Consider the following 16,534-nt stretch of genomic DNA (forward strand, 5'->3'; position numbering starts at 1 on the left):
TCACCATCCTCGGCCCGCTGGATGGGCGGGGTTTTCACTTTTAGTCCAATGATAGGGTATATATCGAGTGTGTACGGAAGTGGTTCAACGCGGGTGTTTTGTCGATGTTGCAAACATCTGAAAGGACGAGAAAAGGTAGCTAAAGTGCTTTCTTATTGAATTAATATGTCCTATTAGAAATTGTAGCAGCGTAAGAATAATTCTGATAGCCAATCACACTTCTGTCGACTAAACATGCCGTCTTACAAGCCTATTACTTCTGTTAGCTTGCTAACCCATTAGCTTAGCCAGGACCACCACTAGAGGATTTTGGCTACTTCTAGTAGCCACAGAGAAGTAACGATAGCTAACGTTATACATACAAGTTAATATATTAGACTATTGAAATTTGTTTGCATGCCAATCCGTTTGTGCCATCACCCCAACTCATTGTTTGTCTCGATAATGATAGCAACGGAGTTGAAAAGAGCACAAACCGATCTAGGTCCAGGCTATATTAAGTGGACCTCCTTTCCCTCTTCCCCCACATCTCTTCTGATCCCTCCAATTTGTCCTTTCATCCATCTCTCCGTCGCCTCTCGTTCCTCATTATATAGGCCTATTATATACGTGTCTTTTGTTTGTCAGAGTCGTTCAGATGAGAGGTAAGGAGGATGGACTTTACTGAGTGTTACAGCGACACGGTGTCCAGTCTTGCCGTGGCAGCACGCGAGAGAAATGCCAGGCGTGTGAGCTTACTGATCCAGAGAGGCTGCAGTGTGGACAGCAGGGATAACCGTGGCTGGAACGCCCTCCACGAGGCTGCAGCCGCCGGGACCATCGTATGTGTGCGCCAGCTACTTAAGGCTGCCGGTAAGGTTTGAGTTGAGAGAAGGGAACCATCTCTCTAATTCTATGGCTCTTTGTAAAAAAATAAAATAAATCCATCTCCTTCATTGCTCTGATCTGAAGGAACTGACCAAGTGAAAACCCAACCTAACAGTGGAGGCTCATAAATGTCTGGAATCGAGTCAATGGAATAGTGTCGTACACATCAACGATGTGGTTGGTACCATTCCATTATAGTGTCGTACACATCAACGATGTGGTTGGTACCATTCCATTATAGTGTCGTACACATCAACGATGTGGTTGGTACCATTCCATTATAGTGTCGTACACATCAACGATGTGGTTGGTACCATTCCATTATAGTGTCGTACACATCAACTATGTGGTTGATACCATTATAGTGTCGTACACATCAACGATGTGGTTGGTACCATTCCATTATAGTGTCGTACACATCAACTATGTGGTTGGTACCATTCCATTATAGTGTCGTACACATCAACGATGTGGTTGGTACCATTCCATTATAGTGTCGTACACATCAACGATGTGGTTGGTACCATTCCATTATAGTGTCGTACACATCAACTATGTGGTTGGTACCATTCCATTATAGTGTCGTACACATCAACGATGTGGTTGGTACCATTCCATTATAGTGTCGTACACATCAACGATGTGGTTGGTACCATTCCATTATAGTGTCGTACACATCAACGATGTGGTTGGTACCATTCCATTATAGTGTCGTACACATCAACGATGTGGTTGGTACCATTCCATTATAGTGTCGTACACATCAACGATGTGGTTGATACCATTCCATTATAGTGTCGTACACATCAACGATGTGGTTGGTACCGTTCCATTATAGTGTCGTACACATCAACGATGTGGTTGATACCATTATAGTGTCGTACACATCAACGATGTGGTTGATACCATTCCATTATAGTGTCGTACACATCAACGATGTGGTTGGTACCATTATAGTGTCGTACACATCAACGATGTGGTTGGTACCATTATAGTGTCGTACACATCAACGATGTGGTTGATACCATTATAGTGTCGTACACATCAACGATGTGGTTGATACCATTCCATTATAGTGTCGTACACATCAACTATGTGGTTGGTACCATTCCACTATAGTGTCGTACACATCAACGATGTGGTTGGTACCATTCCATTATAGTGTCGTACACATCAACTATGTGGTTGGTACCATTCCACTATAGTGTCGTACACATCAACGATGTGGTTGGTACCATTCCATTATAGTGTCGTACACATCAACTATGTGGTTGGTACCATTCCACTATAGTGTCGTACACATCAACGATGTGGTTGGTACCATTCCATTATAGTGTCGTACACATCAACTATGTGGTTGGTACCATTCCATTATAGTGTCGTACACATCAACGATGTGGTTGGTACCATTCCATTATAGTGTCGTACACATCAACGATGTGGTTGGTACCATTCCATTATAGTGTCGTACACATCAACGATGTGGTTGGTACCATTCCATTATAGTTTCGTACACATCAACGATGTGGTTGGTACCATTCCATTATAGTGTCGTACACATCAACTATGTGGTTGGTACCATTCCATTATAGTGTCGTACACATCAACGATGTGGTTGGTACCATTCCATTATAGTGTCGTACACATCAACGATGTGGTTGGTACCATTCCATTATAGTGTCGTACACATCAACGATGTGGTTGGTACCATTCCATTATAGTGTCGTACACATCAACGATGTGGTTGGTACCATTCCATTATAGTGTCGTACACATCAACGATGTGGTTGGTACCATTCCATTATAGTGTCGTACACATCAACGATGTGGTTGGTACCATTCCATTATAGTGTCGTACACATCAACGATGTGGTTGGTACCATTCCATTATAGTGTCGTACACATCAACGATGTGGTTGATACCATTCCATTATAGTGTCGTACACATCAACGATGTGGTTGGTACCGTTCCATTATAGTGTCGTACACATCAACGATGTGGTTGATACCATTATAGTGTCGTACACATCAACGATGTGGTTGATACCATTCCATTATAGTGTCGTACACATCAACGATGTGGTTGGTACCATTATAGTGTCGTACACATCAACGATGTGGTTGGTACCATTATAGTGTCGTACACATCAACGATGTGGTTGGTACCATTCCATTATAGTGTCGTACACATCAACGATGTGGTTGATACCATTCCATTATAGTGTCGTACACATCAACGATGTGGTTGGTACCATTATAGTGTCGTACACATCAACGATGTGGTTGATACCATTATAGTGTCGTACACATCAACGATGTGGTTGATACCATTATAGTGTCGTACACATCAACGATGTGGTTGATACCATTATAGTGTCGTACACATCAACGATGTGGTTGGTACCATTCCATTATAGTGTCGTACACATCAACGATGTGGTTGGTACCATTCCATTATAGTGTCGTACACATCAACGATGTGGTTGATACCATTCCATTATAGTGTCGTACACATCAACGATGTGGTTGGTACCATTCCATTATAGTGTCGTACACATCAACGATGTGGTTGGTACCATTCCATTATAGTGTCGTACACATCAACGATGTGGTTGGTACCATTCCATTATAGTGTCGTACACATCAACGATGTGGTTGGTACCATTCCATTATAGTGTCGTACACATCAACGATATGTTTGGTACCATTATAGTGTTGTACACATCAAAGATGTGGTTGGTACCATTCCATTATAGTGTCGTACACATCAACGATGTGGTTGATACCATTCCATTATAGTGTCGTACACATCAACTATGTGGTTGGTACCATTATAGTGTCGTACACATCAACGATGTGGTTGGTACCATTCCATTATAGTGTCGTACACATCAACGATGTGGTTGATACCATTATAGTGTCGTACACATCAACGATGTGGTTGATACCATTCCATTATAGTGTCGTACACATCAACGATGTGGTTGATACCATTATAGTGTCGTACACATCAACGATGTGGTTGATACCATTCGATTATAGTGTCGTACACATCAACGATGTGGTTGGTACCATTCCATTATAGTGTCGTACACATCAACGATGTGGTTGATACCATTCCATTATAGTGTCGTACACATCAACGATGTGGTTGATACCATTCCATTATAGTGTCGTACACATCAACGATGTGGTTGGTACCATTCCATTATAGTGTCGTACACATCAACGATGTGGTTGGTACCATTCCATTATAGTGTCGTACACATCAACGATGTGGTTGGTACCATTCCATTATAGTGTCGTACACATCAACGATGTGGTTGGTACCATTCCATTATAGTGTCGTACACATCAACGATATGTTTGGTACCATTATAGTGTTGTACACATCAAAGATGTGGTTGGTACCATTCCATTATAGTGTCGTACACATCAACGATGTGGTTGATACCATTCCATTATAGTGTCGTACACATCAACTATGTGGTTGGTACCATTATAGTGTCGTACACATCAACGATGTGGTTGGTACCATTCCATTATAGTGTCGTACACATCAACGATGTGGTTGATACCATTATAGTGTCGTACACATCAACGATGTGGTTGATACCATTCCATTATAGTGTCGTACACATTAACGATGTGGTTGATACCATTATAGTGTCGTACACATCAACGATGTGGTTGATACCATTATAGTGTCGTACACATCAACGATGTGGTTGATACCATTCCATTATAGTGTCGTACACATCAACGATGTGGTTGGTACCATTCCATTATAGTGTCGTACACATCAACGATGTGGTTGATACCATTCCATTATAGTGTCGTACACATCAACGATGTGGTTGATACCATTCCATTATAGTGTCGTACACATCAACGATGTGGTTGGTACCATTCCATTATAGTGTCGTACACATCAACGATGTGGTTGGTACCATTCCATTATAGTGTCGTACACATCAACGATGTGGTTGGTACCATTCCATTATAGTGTCGTACACATCAACTATGTGGTTGGTACCATTCCATTATAGTGTCGTACACATCAACGATGTGGTTGGTACCATTCCATTATAGTGTCGTACACATCAACGATGTGGTTGGTACCATTCCATTATAGTGTCGTACACATCAACGATGTGGTTGGTACCATTCCATTATAGTGTCGTACACATCAACGATGTGGTTGGTACCATTCCATTATAGTGTCGTACACATCAACGATGTGGTTGGTACCATTCCATTATAGTGTCGTACACATCAACGATGTGGTTGGTACCATTCCATTATAGTGTCGTACACATCAACGATGTGGTTGGTACCATTCCATTATAGTGTCGTACACATCAACGATGTGGTTGGTACCATTCCCACTGACTCTATTCCATCCATTATTATGAGCCAGCCTCCACCGCAACCTAATGCTGAGCTTCCACCATATTGTTTTCACCTGTCAAGTCTTTTCCAATTAGTGAAAGGTTGGGTTTTCAATTCATTGAAATATAGCCTATCTGAACAGGGCACCTAAAAGGGGCATTTCAATATTCTAAAAGTGGATCCTTCACTAACCTCCTTGGCTCCTCTTTCCATTGGCTCTTCAGCAGGAGCCTCCCGTGGTTGCCGTGCCTACGTGGGCTCTCTGACACATGAGGGTGAGTCGGCGTTGTACCTGGCCGCGCAGCGCAGACACCTGGACGTGGTCAAGCTCCTCCTCAGAGCACACGCTGACATCAACCAGCCAACCAATGACCTGTCCTGCCCTCTCTACGCAGGTAAGGCACACCCACACAGACAAAACTCTTGAACTGTGTTATAGGTCTTATTAAAAGTGTGTGTGTGTGTGTGTGTGTGTGTGTGTGTAGCAGTAGACTGTGGGCACACAGATATCGTGGAGTTGCTGGTGCGGAAAGGGGCAGAGGTTAACGGAACACACACGGCCTCCTGCTGGACCTGCCTTCATCAGGCTGCCTATAAAGGTCACAGTGACATTGTGCGTATCCTGGTGGGCGTGTGTCGCCTGGAGGTGTTTGATGACCACATGATCACTCCCTTGTTTGTGGCTGCACAGTACGGACAAAAGCAGTGTCTCCAGATCCTCGCTGACGCAGGTACACATTTGTGTGTATGCTTTCTGATTTAAAAATATTATAAAAAATAAAAAAGAGGCCCAGTTCAGTCAAAATTCTGTTTTTTTTTCTCTGTGTTTTATATCATATTGTACCACAGCTGATGAAACAAGCACTGTAGAAACGTGTAAAAATTGGATGTGTTATTTCCTGATAGTTGCTGGTTAAAAATACAATCTACACAGGACCTTCTAATCAGCAGGTTTGCAAGGGCGAGAGTTGTGGCTTTCCACGGTGACATCACTATACAGTAAATTGGTTATTAGACCAACAACAAAAAGTTCCAAAACTGCCGATTACAGCTAGTTTTAAATTTTACCCTCCCCACATAGACCACTCCGACAGCCCTAACAAAATTATTGCTTCAGAGGTTGTTTATTGTTGCTAAAAAGCAATTGTTGCCCATTTTTAAATGGAAATCTATAGGCCCTTTCACACTGAATTGTTCTTAGCCCCAGGCAAGACTGGCCCTGGGCTAGCTTATCTTGTATTCACACAACCATTTGTTAACCCTAGGCTAAAGCCATGGGCTAAGGATTCACACTTGTATTCCAGAGCCCTGGGCTAACGGAAAAACACACATGCGACCAACATTCTCTCTCTGCCACGCGACCAATGTTATAAACAATAAGACATTTATTAACACATGATTTCCTCTTGCTTCTAGCCTAGCATTTGAAGTCCTCTTGCTTCTAGCCTAGCATTTGATTTCCAAAAGTGATGGTTTGTATAAACCTTGCAGTCTGACCTCGGCAACAATGTTTCACTTTCGAAATGCGATCTCGCACCTGTCCAGAGAATGCTATGAAGGAACGAGACATTAACTTTTCTGATCCAGGCGAAATCATGCAACGATATTATCATGGATATATTCAATTAAATGACAATAGAAAAGCTATGAAAATGGAGAAAATAGCCATAACAACCAATGTTTTTGCAGGGATTAAAGTAAGTTTTTGTCTGCATATGGATGGATGAAATATTATAAATGTACTTATTAATATAGCGTGCAGAACGCATCACGTGCTAATTCAGTGAAAGTGCAGTTATTGTGATTGGACACTGAATTCTATGCGTTGTTCTTGATCCCGTTTCACACTGGCTATTTTGGCTCCATGTTTCTGGGGCTAGCCCCAAAAAGTCGGTGCTAGCCCTGCTCTGGTCCAGAGCCTGCTAGCCCCGGGCTAATGTTGGCGCTAGCCCACTTTACAATGCGCAAGTCTGAAGACTCGCTTAGACCAGGGCCAAGGGCTGAAATGCAGTGTGAATGCACCTTATACAGTAAGGTACTTATTAATTGTTACTTAGAAATGATTTGATATTGATATAAAAATGGCTGCATTGGGCCTTTAAGTCGCTGTATAAACATTGTATGTTGTTTACATGTTGGGGTTGTAGGTGCCAATGTGAACGCCCAGGCGTCAGACTTGGCAACACCGCTGCTGATTGCGTCACAGGAGGGCCACGAGGGCTGTGTGGAGATTCTTCTGGACCACAATGCCAACCCGAACCTGTCTTGTTCCGACAACTGGCCACAGCTCCCCATCCACGCAGCTGCCGAGTTCGGCCACAACACTGTCCTGGCCAAGCTGATTGCTGTGACAGACCGGGTGTGTGACCGTGGAGAGGGTGAGTTGAGTCCGCTGTACTCTGCTGTGAAGAACAATCACAGCCACTGTGTAGATCTGCTGCTGAGGGCCGGCTTCAGCCCAGACGCCCAGGACTGTAGCTCCCTCTTCAGCTCAGACACCACATCGCCACTCGCCTACACCCTCGCCTTGAAATGCACATCCTTCCAGCCCTTTAGCGATTCGGCGCGCTTGTTGGTAGCCGCAGGGGCCACTTTGACCAGGCGGGAATGGCTCTACATTCTGGCCATGTGCAAATCCGATGTGCTGCAGTATGTCTTACAACAAAGGTGCATCCCCAGACCAGAGCAGCTAAGCAGGACCATCTCGCTCTGCTCTAGGCCAGAGCAGCAGAGCAACAGCCCACTCAGTCCAGAAGAGTTGCGTGGGCTGGTGTGTGAGGCCCTCGACATGGTATGCCATGCCTCCTACTGGTTGCCCACGCTACTTCAGGCAGGCCTGGAGCCCTCCCTACTGTTGCAGCAACCTTACCTGCTGGGGAAGGCGGACAGTGAGGTTTTGAATTACTTCCTGCAGTTTGTCAATTGGTCGACTCTTTCTCACCCACTAAAGGATATACTGCTACACCGAAAGGAGAGCACCTGGAGGCCACACCACGGTAAGACACACGTACAAATATTCACTTTTTTGCATTTAGCTGAAGAACGTCTTATCCAGACTGACTTAAAATAAGGGCATTCAACCACTGGATAAAATGCACACAACTAAGAGCGACACATGCGCACACACAAACTGTCAACAGATGAATAATAGTGGTGTGTATGTGTGTGTGTGTGTGTGTGTGTGTATATATAGAGTGTGTGCCATCTCTCTCTCACCTCTGCAGGCTGCGGGTCAGGGAAGAATTAGGTTCAGTGGTTCTGATGCAGACAGATGTGGTCCGACAGCTTCCTCTTCCCCCTCCATTGCAGATATACCTCCAGTTCAGAGACATCCCACCACCCTCACATGCAACAACAGTCCCACAGAGAGGGTTTCCACAGCGACTATAACGATGACATACAGGGCTTCATATAACCTGCCACTGAAGAGATGTCCTCAATTCAAAAATATCCACACACACACACACACACACACAGTTCCCTATGCACACCTGTTCTATGTTTCTGTTCTGTTGATGTGTGATTTTGGAATAGATCAGCTCTATTTGAACACAGATGTTGGTGAAAATTAATATTTTTGTATTCTTTGTAGAATTGCCTGTATTTCGATTATTGTTAATTAAAACAAAGTATCAAGCTGTTTTGGAGTAAAACCTTTTTTTCTTTCAAAAAATCTGTTCCATTGTGGTTTTAGTTTGGGGGGGGAAAGTGTGCTGACAGTGGTTTGTAAAACATGTTTTTCTAGTTCAAATACGCGTTTGTTTTTTGTTACCTCACCCCAACAATCCTCTAACCTTCTCCATCAGTTATTTTATCTACACCGGTCTAAAAATGAGGGCGCAATCAGAATGTGGACAAGATCAGGACCCATGTTAGCACCTGGTATTAAGGTAATGTTGCTGTGTTTGCAGAGATTACATTCACGGTAAACGCTGCATATGTCGACGCAATCAGAAATTGCTTATAACCCGTGATTGGATTGACTCCCGGCTTTATTCAGTTTGGCCCGATGTTCAGCATACTGCAGATAGAAATTCAAGGTGTACACAACCCTCTACTCCACATGATAGAGAAACATGTCCATTACATTTCCATCTGCAGTACTCTGAACTGCTCTGCTACATCCTAATACTACTGCAGGTCATGGACCATGGCAGGTGTCAGGACCTTCCTCCAACTGGACTCACAATGACCCAACTTCTATCTGAAAAGGGATGATCTCTGCATTGTCTGTTGGGGCCCTCCAAGACCTATACTTGACAACAGGCAGTGACTACTCCAGGGCCCTCCAAGACCTATACTTGACAACAGGCAGTGACTACTCCAGGGTCCTCCAAGACCTATACTTGACAACAGGCAGTGACTACTCCAGGGCCCTCCAAGACCTATACTTGACAACAGGCAGTGACTACTCCAGGGCCCTCCAAGACCTATACTTGACAACAGGCAGTGACTACTCCAGGGCCCTCCAAGACCTATACTTGACAACAGGCAGTGACTACTCCAGGGCCCTCCAAGACCTATACTTGACAACAGGCAGTGACTACTCCAGGGCCCTCCAAGACCTATACTTGACAACAGGCAGTGACTACTCCAGGGCCCTCCAAGACCTATACTTGACAACAGGCAGTGACTACTCCAGGGCCCTCCAAGACCTATACTTGACAACAGGCAGTGACTACTCCAGGGCCCTCCAAGACCTATACCAGGCAACAGACAGTAACCAGGGTTACTACTGAAGGGTTGTCTCACTCCAGTCCTGAAGAGCTGGCTGTGCAGGCTTTCAATCCAGCTCTGTTATAACACACCAGACTCAAGTATTCACTATTATGGTCTTCTCTCTGAACCCTATTTAGCTGAAACAGATGCAGTGGTGGGTGCTTATATTTGTCCTATTTCACACGTGTACAAGTGTGTATTATAAACGTGTGAATTGGAAAGTTTTATTTTTTTGCATATCCCAACTCCCCCTGAGACACCCTCTGAGGGTGGTGTTAATATAGGGCTGAACCCTGGACCAGGTCCTGGAGGACACTGGACTAAGTCCTGGAGGACCCTGGACTGATTCCTGGAGAACCCTGGTACCCACCACCACTCTGACCCTGGATGGTACCCACTACTGCGGTAATGAACATAGTGAACCCAGCCCGGGTATGGTTGAACTCGGGGGGTCGTGGCCCTCACCACAAAGTCCCATGATGTAGAGCGCTGCCTGCCAGGGCTGATCAGCCACTTTCTGAGACGAAAGATACAAAGAGGAAAGTGAGAAGAAGAGGTAAGGTTTAAGACATATATAGAGAATACAGGTTAAAGGGAGAGAGGGGGAGGCCATGAGGGAAGGTTAAAGACATGGGAAGAATAAGCTAGCGTACAGGTTAGAGGGAGAGAGGGGAGGAAGAATAAGCTAGCGTACAGGTTAGAGGGAGAGAGGGGAGGAAGAATAAGCTAGCGTACAGGTTAGAGGGAGAGAGGGGAGGAAGAATAAGCTAGCGTACAGGTTAGAGGGAGAGAGGGGAGGAAGAATAAGCTAGCGTACAGGTTAGAGGGAGAGAGGGGAGGAAGAATAAGCTAGCGTACAGGTTAGAGGGAGAGAGGGGAGGAAGAATAAACTAGCGTACAGGTTAGAGGGAGAGAGAGGAGGCACAGTGCCCAGGGGTAATGGTGTGCAATAGAGAGATGGTAAACGAGGGAACGAGAGAGAGAGGGATTACCATCATTCACATGTTGCACTCGATCATTCCCTCTATTGTACAGGCAGACAATAAGGGCCATGGGTGGAGGGCTTAAAAAGGATAGACGCACGCAGACAGCCAACTACCCTGGACAGAGCAGACAGCCAACGCAGACAGCCAACTACCCTGGACAGAGCAGACAGCCAACTACCCTGGACAGAGACAGCGACCAACAGGTATCTATCCTTTTTTTATGGACTTTATACAAAACCATATCTTTGGAGATACCCCTGGGTTTGGGGCCCTTTCCTGTTATTAAAGTATATGAAGAATTAAAAGTCATTAATTTAAAAGGTTTTTTTTTGTATAAATGGGACGGTTTTCATTTGTTTTAGAGCTTTTGGTCTTCTGATGAATTGAGGCTGCTGCAGGAATTGAAATGGCAACTATGGAATAATGTACCCTTTTCTCACTGTTGAGCTGCCCTGAACTGTGCTGGGCTGACGTGGATATTTCTTCACATCATATATTTTCACATTGCCCTTTCCAGCAGCTATGGTGGATGGATAACTAGGCCAGCGGTATGGCACCCCATCATGCTGGTCACAGAGCAACATGCTGACAGATCTATTGCTTAGCATCAGAAGATTAGTTGTGAAGCGTTGGGGGAATTACTTGGAAACAATGGTTTGAATCAGCTTGTTCAGCATTCTCATTAACATGCCTTTAGCTTTGTTTTCTTTGGTACTTGGTTGCTCTTGATCAGATGGAAATGTGCATTCAAAAGGTTTTTGAAATGAAATTACATTTTAGAATGGATTACAAATGTTTGTTTTGCTTAAACACTTAGCATAATGACTAGAAGTGCAGAGGTCTTTGGTGTGCTTATATTAGGGTACGTGTCACCACCTTCACATGCTATAAAACTAGAGATGTGTCCACTCTAAAGCGTAAAGGTGTTAAGGTTGACTTCCAAATAAAGGCCCTGCTTGAATACTTCAAAAATGCATCCTTCCTTCAGTCCTTCCTTTTAAACCTAATCACAGATCAGACTACATTGCGTTCCCTTATGAAAGTATGACAGATTAGACCCAAGGACGGATGAATTTGATCAAATTGAGCTCATGGCTGAAACAGTTTACAATGCCACACACCGTTGCAGTGTCCACCCGTGTCTACTCCAGCACGTGTCCACCCCAGCAGATGGGGAGGGTAAAGCAAAGGGCTGGTGGATGTCCTAGTGGGAACAATGTGCTGATCTGAGCTGTGTGGAAAGTTCATCACCATCACCTTGCCCTCAGTGCCAACAACAATAATAACCTGAAGTATCAACAGAATTCTGTCATGCACATTTTAACAGGGACCTTCCTCCTTTACCTTTGGTTTGAACTGTTGAAGGGAGTTTGAATAAAGTTTGTTTAAAAACAAAATATATGTTTCGCATTTGACGATGGTTTGATGTATTTCAATGTCTCTGAACCTGCTATAAAAGGCAAAAAGACAAGAAAAGGCTTACATAGGCAAAAAGGCCCAGGCTGTCGCTTCTCTATGTGATTATGAAACTTTCTGGCTGGTTTTCTCAGAGGAGTAAAAATCTATTAATTCAACAGCAAGTCTCTTCTATCTAATGTATGTCATGAGTATGAAGGATGGTTCCCTCTGATCTATTTAAAAAAACTTAACACATGGTTCACTTTTTGAAAAGTAACAAATGTTTTCCTATACTTGGTGATGTACAGGATATAACAACATATAGAGTGATACATAGTGATTAACTGTATTCCTCTCTCATTTTCCTACATCAAATAGTTGCGGTGCATTTAGGAGGACTGTGCTATCCCAGGCTTCTCCTTGATGCTGTACACTTTAGCAGGAGGGGGTACACTCTGTGGGGTGGCCGCCCTCGTGCTCCTCATTGTCTCCACAGCGACCGACTTCTGGATGCAGTACCGCTACTCGGGAGCGTCGGCCAATCAGGGCCTCTGGAGGTTTTGCATCAATCACAAGTGCCACGCCCACACCATCACTGTGGGTGAGTACTGAGTAGTAGAGTGTACAATCTACCTTTAACTAATGTTTTAGGATCCGCTCGACCTTTAACTAGTGTTTTAGGATCCGCTCGACCTTTTAACTAGTGTTTTAGGATCCGCTCGACCTTTTAACTAGTGTTTTAGGATCCGCTCGACCTTTAACTTGTGTTTTAGGATCCGCTCGACCTTTTAACTTGTGTTTTAGGATCCGCTCGACCTTTTAACTAGTGTTTTAGGATCTGCTCGACCTTTTAACTAGTGTTTTAGGATCCGACCAACCTTTAACTAGTGTTTTAGGATCCGCTCGACCTTTAACTTGTGTTTTAGGATCCGCTCGACCTTTAACTAGTGTTTTAGGATCCGCTCGACCTTTAACTTGTGTTTTAGGATCCGCTCGACCTTTAACTAGTGTTTTAGGATCCGCTCAACCTTTAACTTGTGTTTTAGGATCCGCTCGACCTTTTAACTAGTGTTTTAGGATCCGCTTGACCTTTTAACTTGTGTTTTAGGATCCGCTCGACCTTTAACTAGTGTTTTAGGATCCGCTCGACCTTTAACTTGTGTTTTAGGATCCGCTCGACCTTTAACTAGTGTTTTAGGATCCGCTCGACCTTTTAACTAGTGTTTTAGGATCCGCTCAACCTTTAACTTGTGTTTTAGGATCCGCTCGACCTTTTAACTAGTGTTTTAGGATCCGCTCGACCTTTTAACTAGTGTTTTAGGATCCGCTCGACCTTTAACTAGTGTTTTAGGATCCGCTCGACCTTTAACTTGTGTTTTAGGATCCGCTCGACCTTTTAACTTGTGTTTTAGGATCCGCTCGACCTTTTAACTAGTGTTTTAGGATCTGCTCGACCTTTTAACTAGTGTTTTAGGATCCGACCAACATTTAACTAGTGTTTTAGGATCCGCTCGACCTTTAACTTGTGTTTTAGGATCCGCTCGACCTTTAACTAGTGTTTTAGGATCCGCTCGACCTTTAACTTGTGTTTTAGGATCCGCTCGACCTTTAACTAGTGTTTTAGGATCCGCTCAACCTTTAACTTGTGTTTTAGGATCCGCTCTCTTAATTTGTCTTACTTTCATGACAGTGTTATGACCATATAATGACAAGTTGTCAGCAGACATTGACATGGTTATGACCGTGTCATAACCATTTTTTGGTAAACACAGACCTGCCAACTATTTAGAAATGTATGAATCACACAACTCCAATATATATGTAGGCCTACATACTGACAGACCAAGAAATGATAGCTGCACAGAGGAAGGAGATCACTTAACAATGTTAATATACTTATATGACGGTGTCCTCTCTGCACAGCCTTCTGGGATGCGACAAGGGCCTTCATGCTGCTGTCTGTGCTGAGCTGCTTTGCTGGCGTATTGCTGGGCCTGAGTGCCTTCGGCAACGGCACCAAGAGCAGGAGGGTCCGGACTGGGGGCTTCGCTCTGCTCCTGTCAGGTAAACACCCGATCTGAAAAGACAGGAAAGTTAAAAGCATGTAAGACCTACAGCGGGTTTACTTTGACCTGTCCAGTTCCTTCGGGGAGAGGTGGATGAGAGGAGAGGGAGAGGTGGGGTGGAGATGAGGTAGAGGAGAGGAAAGGAGACTATGAAAGTAGGAAGTATGGGATAGTGGAGCAGTCAATAATTATTTTTAGTACATCATTTAATAGATTTCTTTATAGACTTGAACATCACCATTCTTCAAAAAGTGTTTCTGCTTTGGCCACAACAGGTGTTTCTCTTCCTCCACCACTCTGTTTCATCCCTCAGGTTTCCTAGCTCTGTTAGCTCTGGCCATCTACACTGGCGTGACGGTCAACTTCTTTGGCAAGCGCTTCCTTGATTGGCGCTTCTCCTGGTCCTACATCGTAGCTTGGGTGGCCATCATCTTATCTTTCGCTGCTGGTAAACTCCTTCTCTAATAAACCCATTGGCCTTTGTGTTTTAGATAGCTTGTGTACAATACATACTATACTGCTATGTAGTGTGCAGTCTGTAGTGTTAATATTGTAGTGGGGTTAGGATCCTCTGCAATTGATTTTCGATTAGCAATAGTCACACTCCTTCCATAGATACGTGGTTAGGATGGATCTGCCAGAAACGGACAGTGCAGGTGCTGTAGATTGTGTCAATGTCACATGGGCTGCAAATAGCTTTTCAGGCCATCCAAATTCAGCCTTGCCAGAAGTCTTAGTCCCTCTAAGTACAGGGTCTTGGCATATTCTCAATGTAAGGTAGTGACCATTTCCTTGTTGCTCGATCTTTCAGGTGGGTTCCAACTCTGTGCCTATCAGAAGAACATTGCCGAACTGCCTCCTACCAATGTTCAAGGAAGCTAAATGGAAGTAATCTTTTACCTGCACACTAAAAAAACAGCTACCAACCACTCATCTTTACTATTATCACAGATAGCAATGTGACAGCAGCTATGGAAACAACATGTCTGGCAAAATCTGCTCAACAGAATAAATAGGACTATTTGACTCCAGCTTGGTCTCTAGTTCACTGCTTATTCTTTTAATCTGTTTTCTGGCTAATAGACAATGAAGCCATGTATGGGATGTTCTAATTGTTTAAACAAATGCTAATTGACCACCTTCCAGGTCACTGAATCATACCCTTAAGCCTGGGGGCGTGGTTTAAAGCAGGGTTAGGGTTGTGCTTCCACAAATCCATCCCTACTCACCTCTGGATGGCACTTTAGTTGTGTAAAGGCAACAGAGTAGAGCGATAGAAAGGGCCAAACCGCAACAGGAGCCTTAAAAATACTGTAGGCTACATTTGCAGGCCAGAAAATATCTCTACATTAACATATGTGTATGTAACTGGGCGGCAGGTAGCCTAGCGGTTAAGAGCGTTCGGACAGTAGCCGAAAGGTCACTGGTTTGAATCCCCGAGCAGACTAGATGAAAAATCTGTCCCTTGAGCAATACACTTAACCCTAATTGCTCTGGATAAGTGTTTGCTAAATGACACAAACGTTCTAAATGTAACTTTTGCATGTACAGTGGCAAGAAAAGTATGTGAACCCTTTGGAAATACCTGGATTTCTGCATAAATTGGTCATAAAATTTGATCTGATCTTCATCTAGGTCACAACAATAGACAAACAGTTTGTTTAAACTAATAACACACAAACAATACGTTTTCATGTCTTTATTGAACACCCCGTGTAAACATTCACAGTGCAGGGTGGAAAAAGTATGTGAACCCTTGGATTTAATAACTGGTTGACCCTACTTTGGCAGCAATAACCTCAACCAAATGTTTTCTGTAGTTGCGGATCAGACCTGCACAACGGTCAGGAGGAATTTTGGACCATTCGTCTTTACAAAACTGTTTCAGTTCAGCAATATTCTTGGGATGTCTGGTGTGAACCGCTCTATTGAGGTCATGTCACAGCATCTCAATTGGGTTCTTGATTCTGTTCTGGATTTACTTTTGTGTTTTGGGTCGTTGTCCTGTTGCATCACCCAACTTCCGTTGAGCTTTAATTGGCAGACAGCCGAACATTCTCCTGCAAAATGTCTTGATAAACTTAGTCATTTTTTTGGGGGAAGTCA

The 16,534-nt window shown here is 43.9% G+C and overlaps 2 protein-coding genes across 5 annotated transcripts; both read left to right on the forward strand.

The window, feature by feature from the left end:
• Positions 1 to 41: 41 nt before the first annotated feature.
• Positions 42 to 8,899, forward strand: asb3 (ankyrin repeat and SOCS box containing 3). 3 transcript variants are annotated; one of them, XM_029695546.1, is made up of 6 exons: positions 42 to 135; positions 628 to 852; positions 5,484 to 5,654; positions 5,745 to 5,990; positions 7,407 to 8,255; positions 8,453 to 8,899. In XM_029695546.1, the coding sequence occupies exons 2-6, from the start codon at positions 654 to 656 to the stop codon at positions 8,647 to 8,649; spliced, it is 1,662 nt and encodes a 553-aa protein (XP_029551406.1). In that variant the 5' UTR covers positions 42 to 135; positions 628 to 653; the 3' UTR covers positions 8,650 to 8,899. The 3 variants fall into 3 exon arrangements, with proteins under 3 accessions (XP_029551406.1, XP_029551408.1, XP_029551407.1); XM_029695548.1 differs by having other exon boundaries at positions 5,748 to 5,990; XM_029695547.1 differs by having other exon boundaries at positions 5,487 to 5,654.
• A 1,313-nt stretch (positions 8,900 to 10,212) lies between these two features.
• Positions 10,213 to 15,459, forward strand: lim2.2 (lens intrinsic membrane protein 2.2). 2 transcript variants are annotated; one of them, XM_029695550.1, is made up of 6 exons: positions 10,213 to 10,674; positions 10,880 to 11,167; positions 12,741 to 12,963; positions 14,286 to 14,426; positions 14,742 to 14,876; positions 15,240 to 15,459. In XM_029695550.1, the coding sequence occupies exons 3-6, from the start codon at positions 12,786 to 12,788 to the stop codon at positions 15,308 to 15,310; spliced, it is 525 nt and encodes a 174-aa protein (XP_029551410.1). In that variant the 5' UTR covers positions 10,213 to 10,674; positions 10,880 to 11,167; positions 12,741 to 12,785; the 3' UTR covers positions 15,311 to 15,459. The 2 variants fall into 2 exon arrangements, with proteins under 2 accessions (XP_029551410.1, XP_029551411.1); XM_029695551.1 differs by having other exon boundaries at positions 10,213 to 10,534; positions 11,014 to 11,167.
• The last annotated feature ends 1,075 nt before the right edge of the window (positions 15,460 to 16,534 follow it).

Source organism: Salmo trutta, chromosome 17, assembly GCF_901001165.1.
Source record: "Salmo trutta chromosome 17, fSalTru1.1, whole genome shotgun sequence".
NCBI classification, from domain to species: Eukaryota; Metazoa; Chordata; class Actinopteri; order Salmoniformes; family Salmonidae; genus Salmo; species Salmo trutta.

What these genes read in the sequence shown, in the direction of transcription:
- asb3 (XM_029695546.1), top strand. Translation starts at nt 654, where the DNA reads ATGGACTTTACTGAGTGTTACAGCGACACGGTGTCCAGTCTTGCCGTG. An exon ending in CCAGCTACTTAAGGCTGCCG is followed by an intron (nt 853 to 5,483) that starts GTAAGGTTTGAG and finishes TTGGCTCTTCAG; the next exon opens with CAGGAGCCTCCCGTGGTTGC. An exon ending in CCAGATCCTCGCTGACGCAG is followed by an intron (nt 5,991 to 7,406) that starts GTACACATTTGT and finishes TTGGGGTTGTAG; the next exon opens with GTGCCAATGTGAACGCCCAG.
- lim2.2 (XM_029695550.1), top strand. Translation starts at nt 12,786, where the DNA reads ATGCTGTACACTTTAGCAGGAGGGGGTACACTCTGTGGGGTGGCCGCC. An exon ending in CTTCGCTCTGCTCCTGTCAG is followed by an intron (nt 14,427 to 14,741) that starts GTAAACACCCGA and finishes TTCATCCCTCAG; the next exon opens with GTTTCCTAGCTCTGTTAGCT. An exon ending in CATCTTATCTTTCGCTGCTG is followed by an intron (nt 14,877 to 15,239) that starts GTAAACTCCTTC and finishes TCGATCTTTCAG; the next exon opens with GTGGGTTCCAACTCTGTGCC.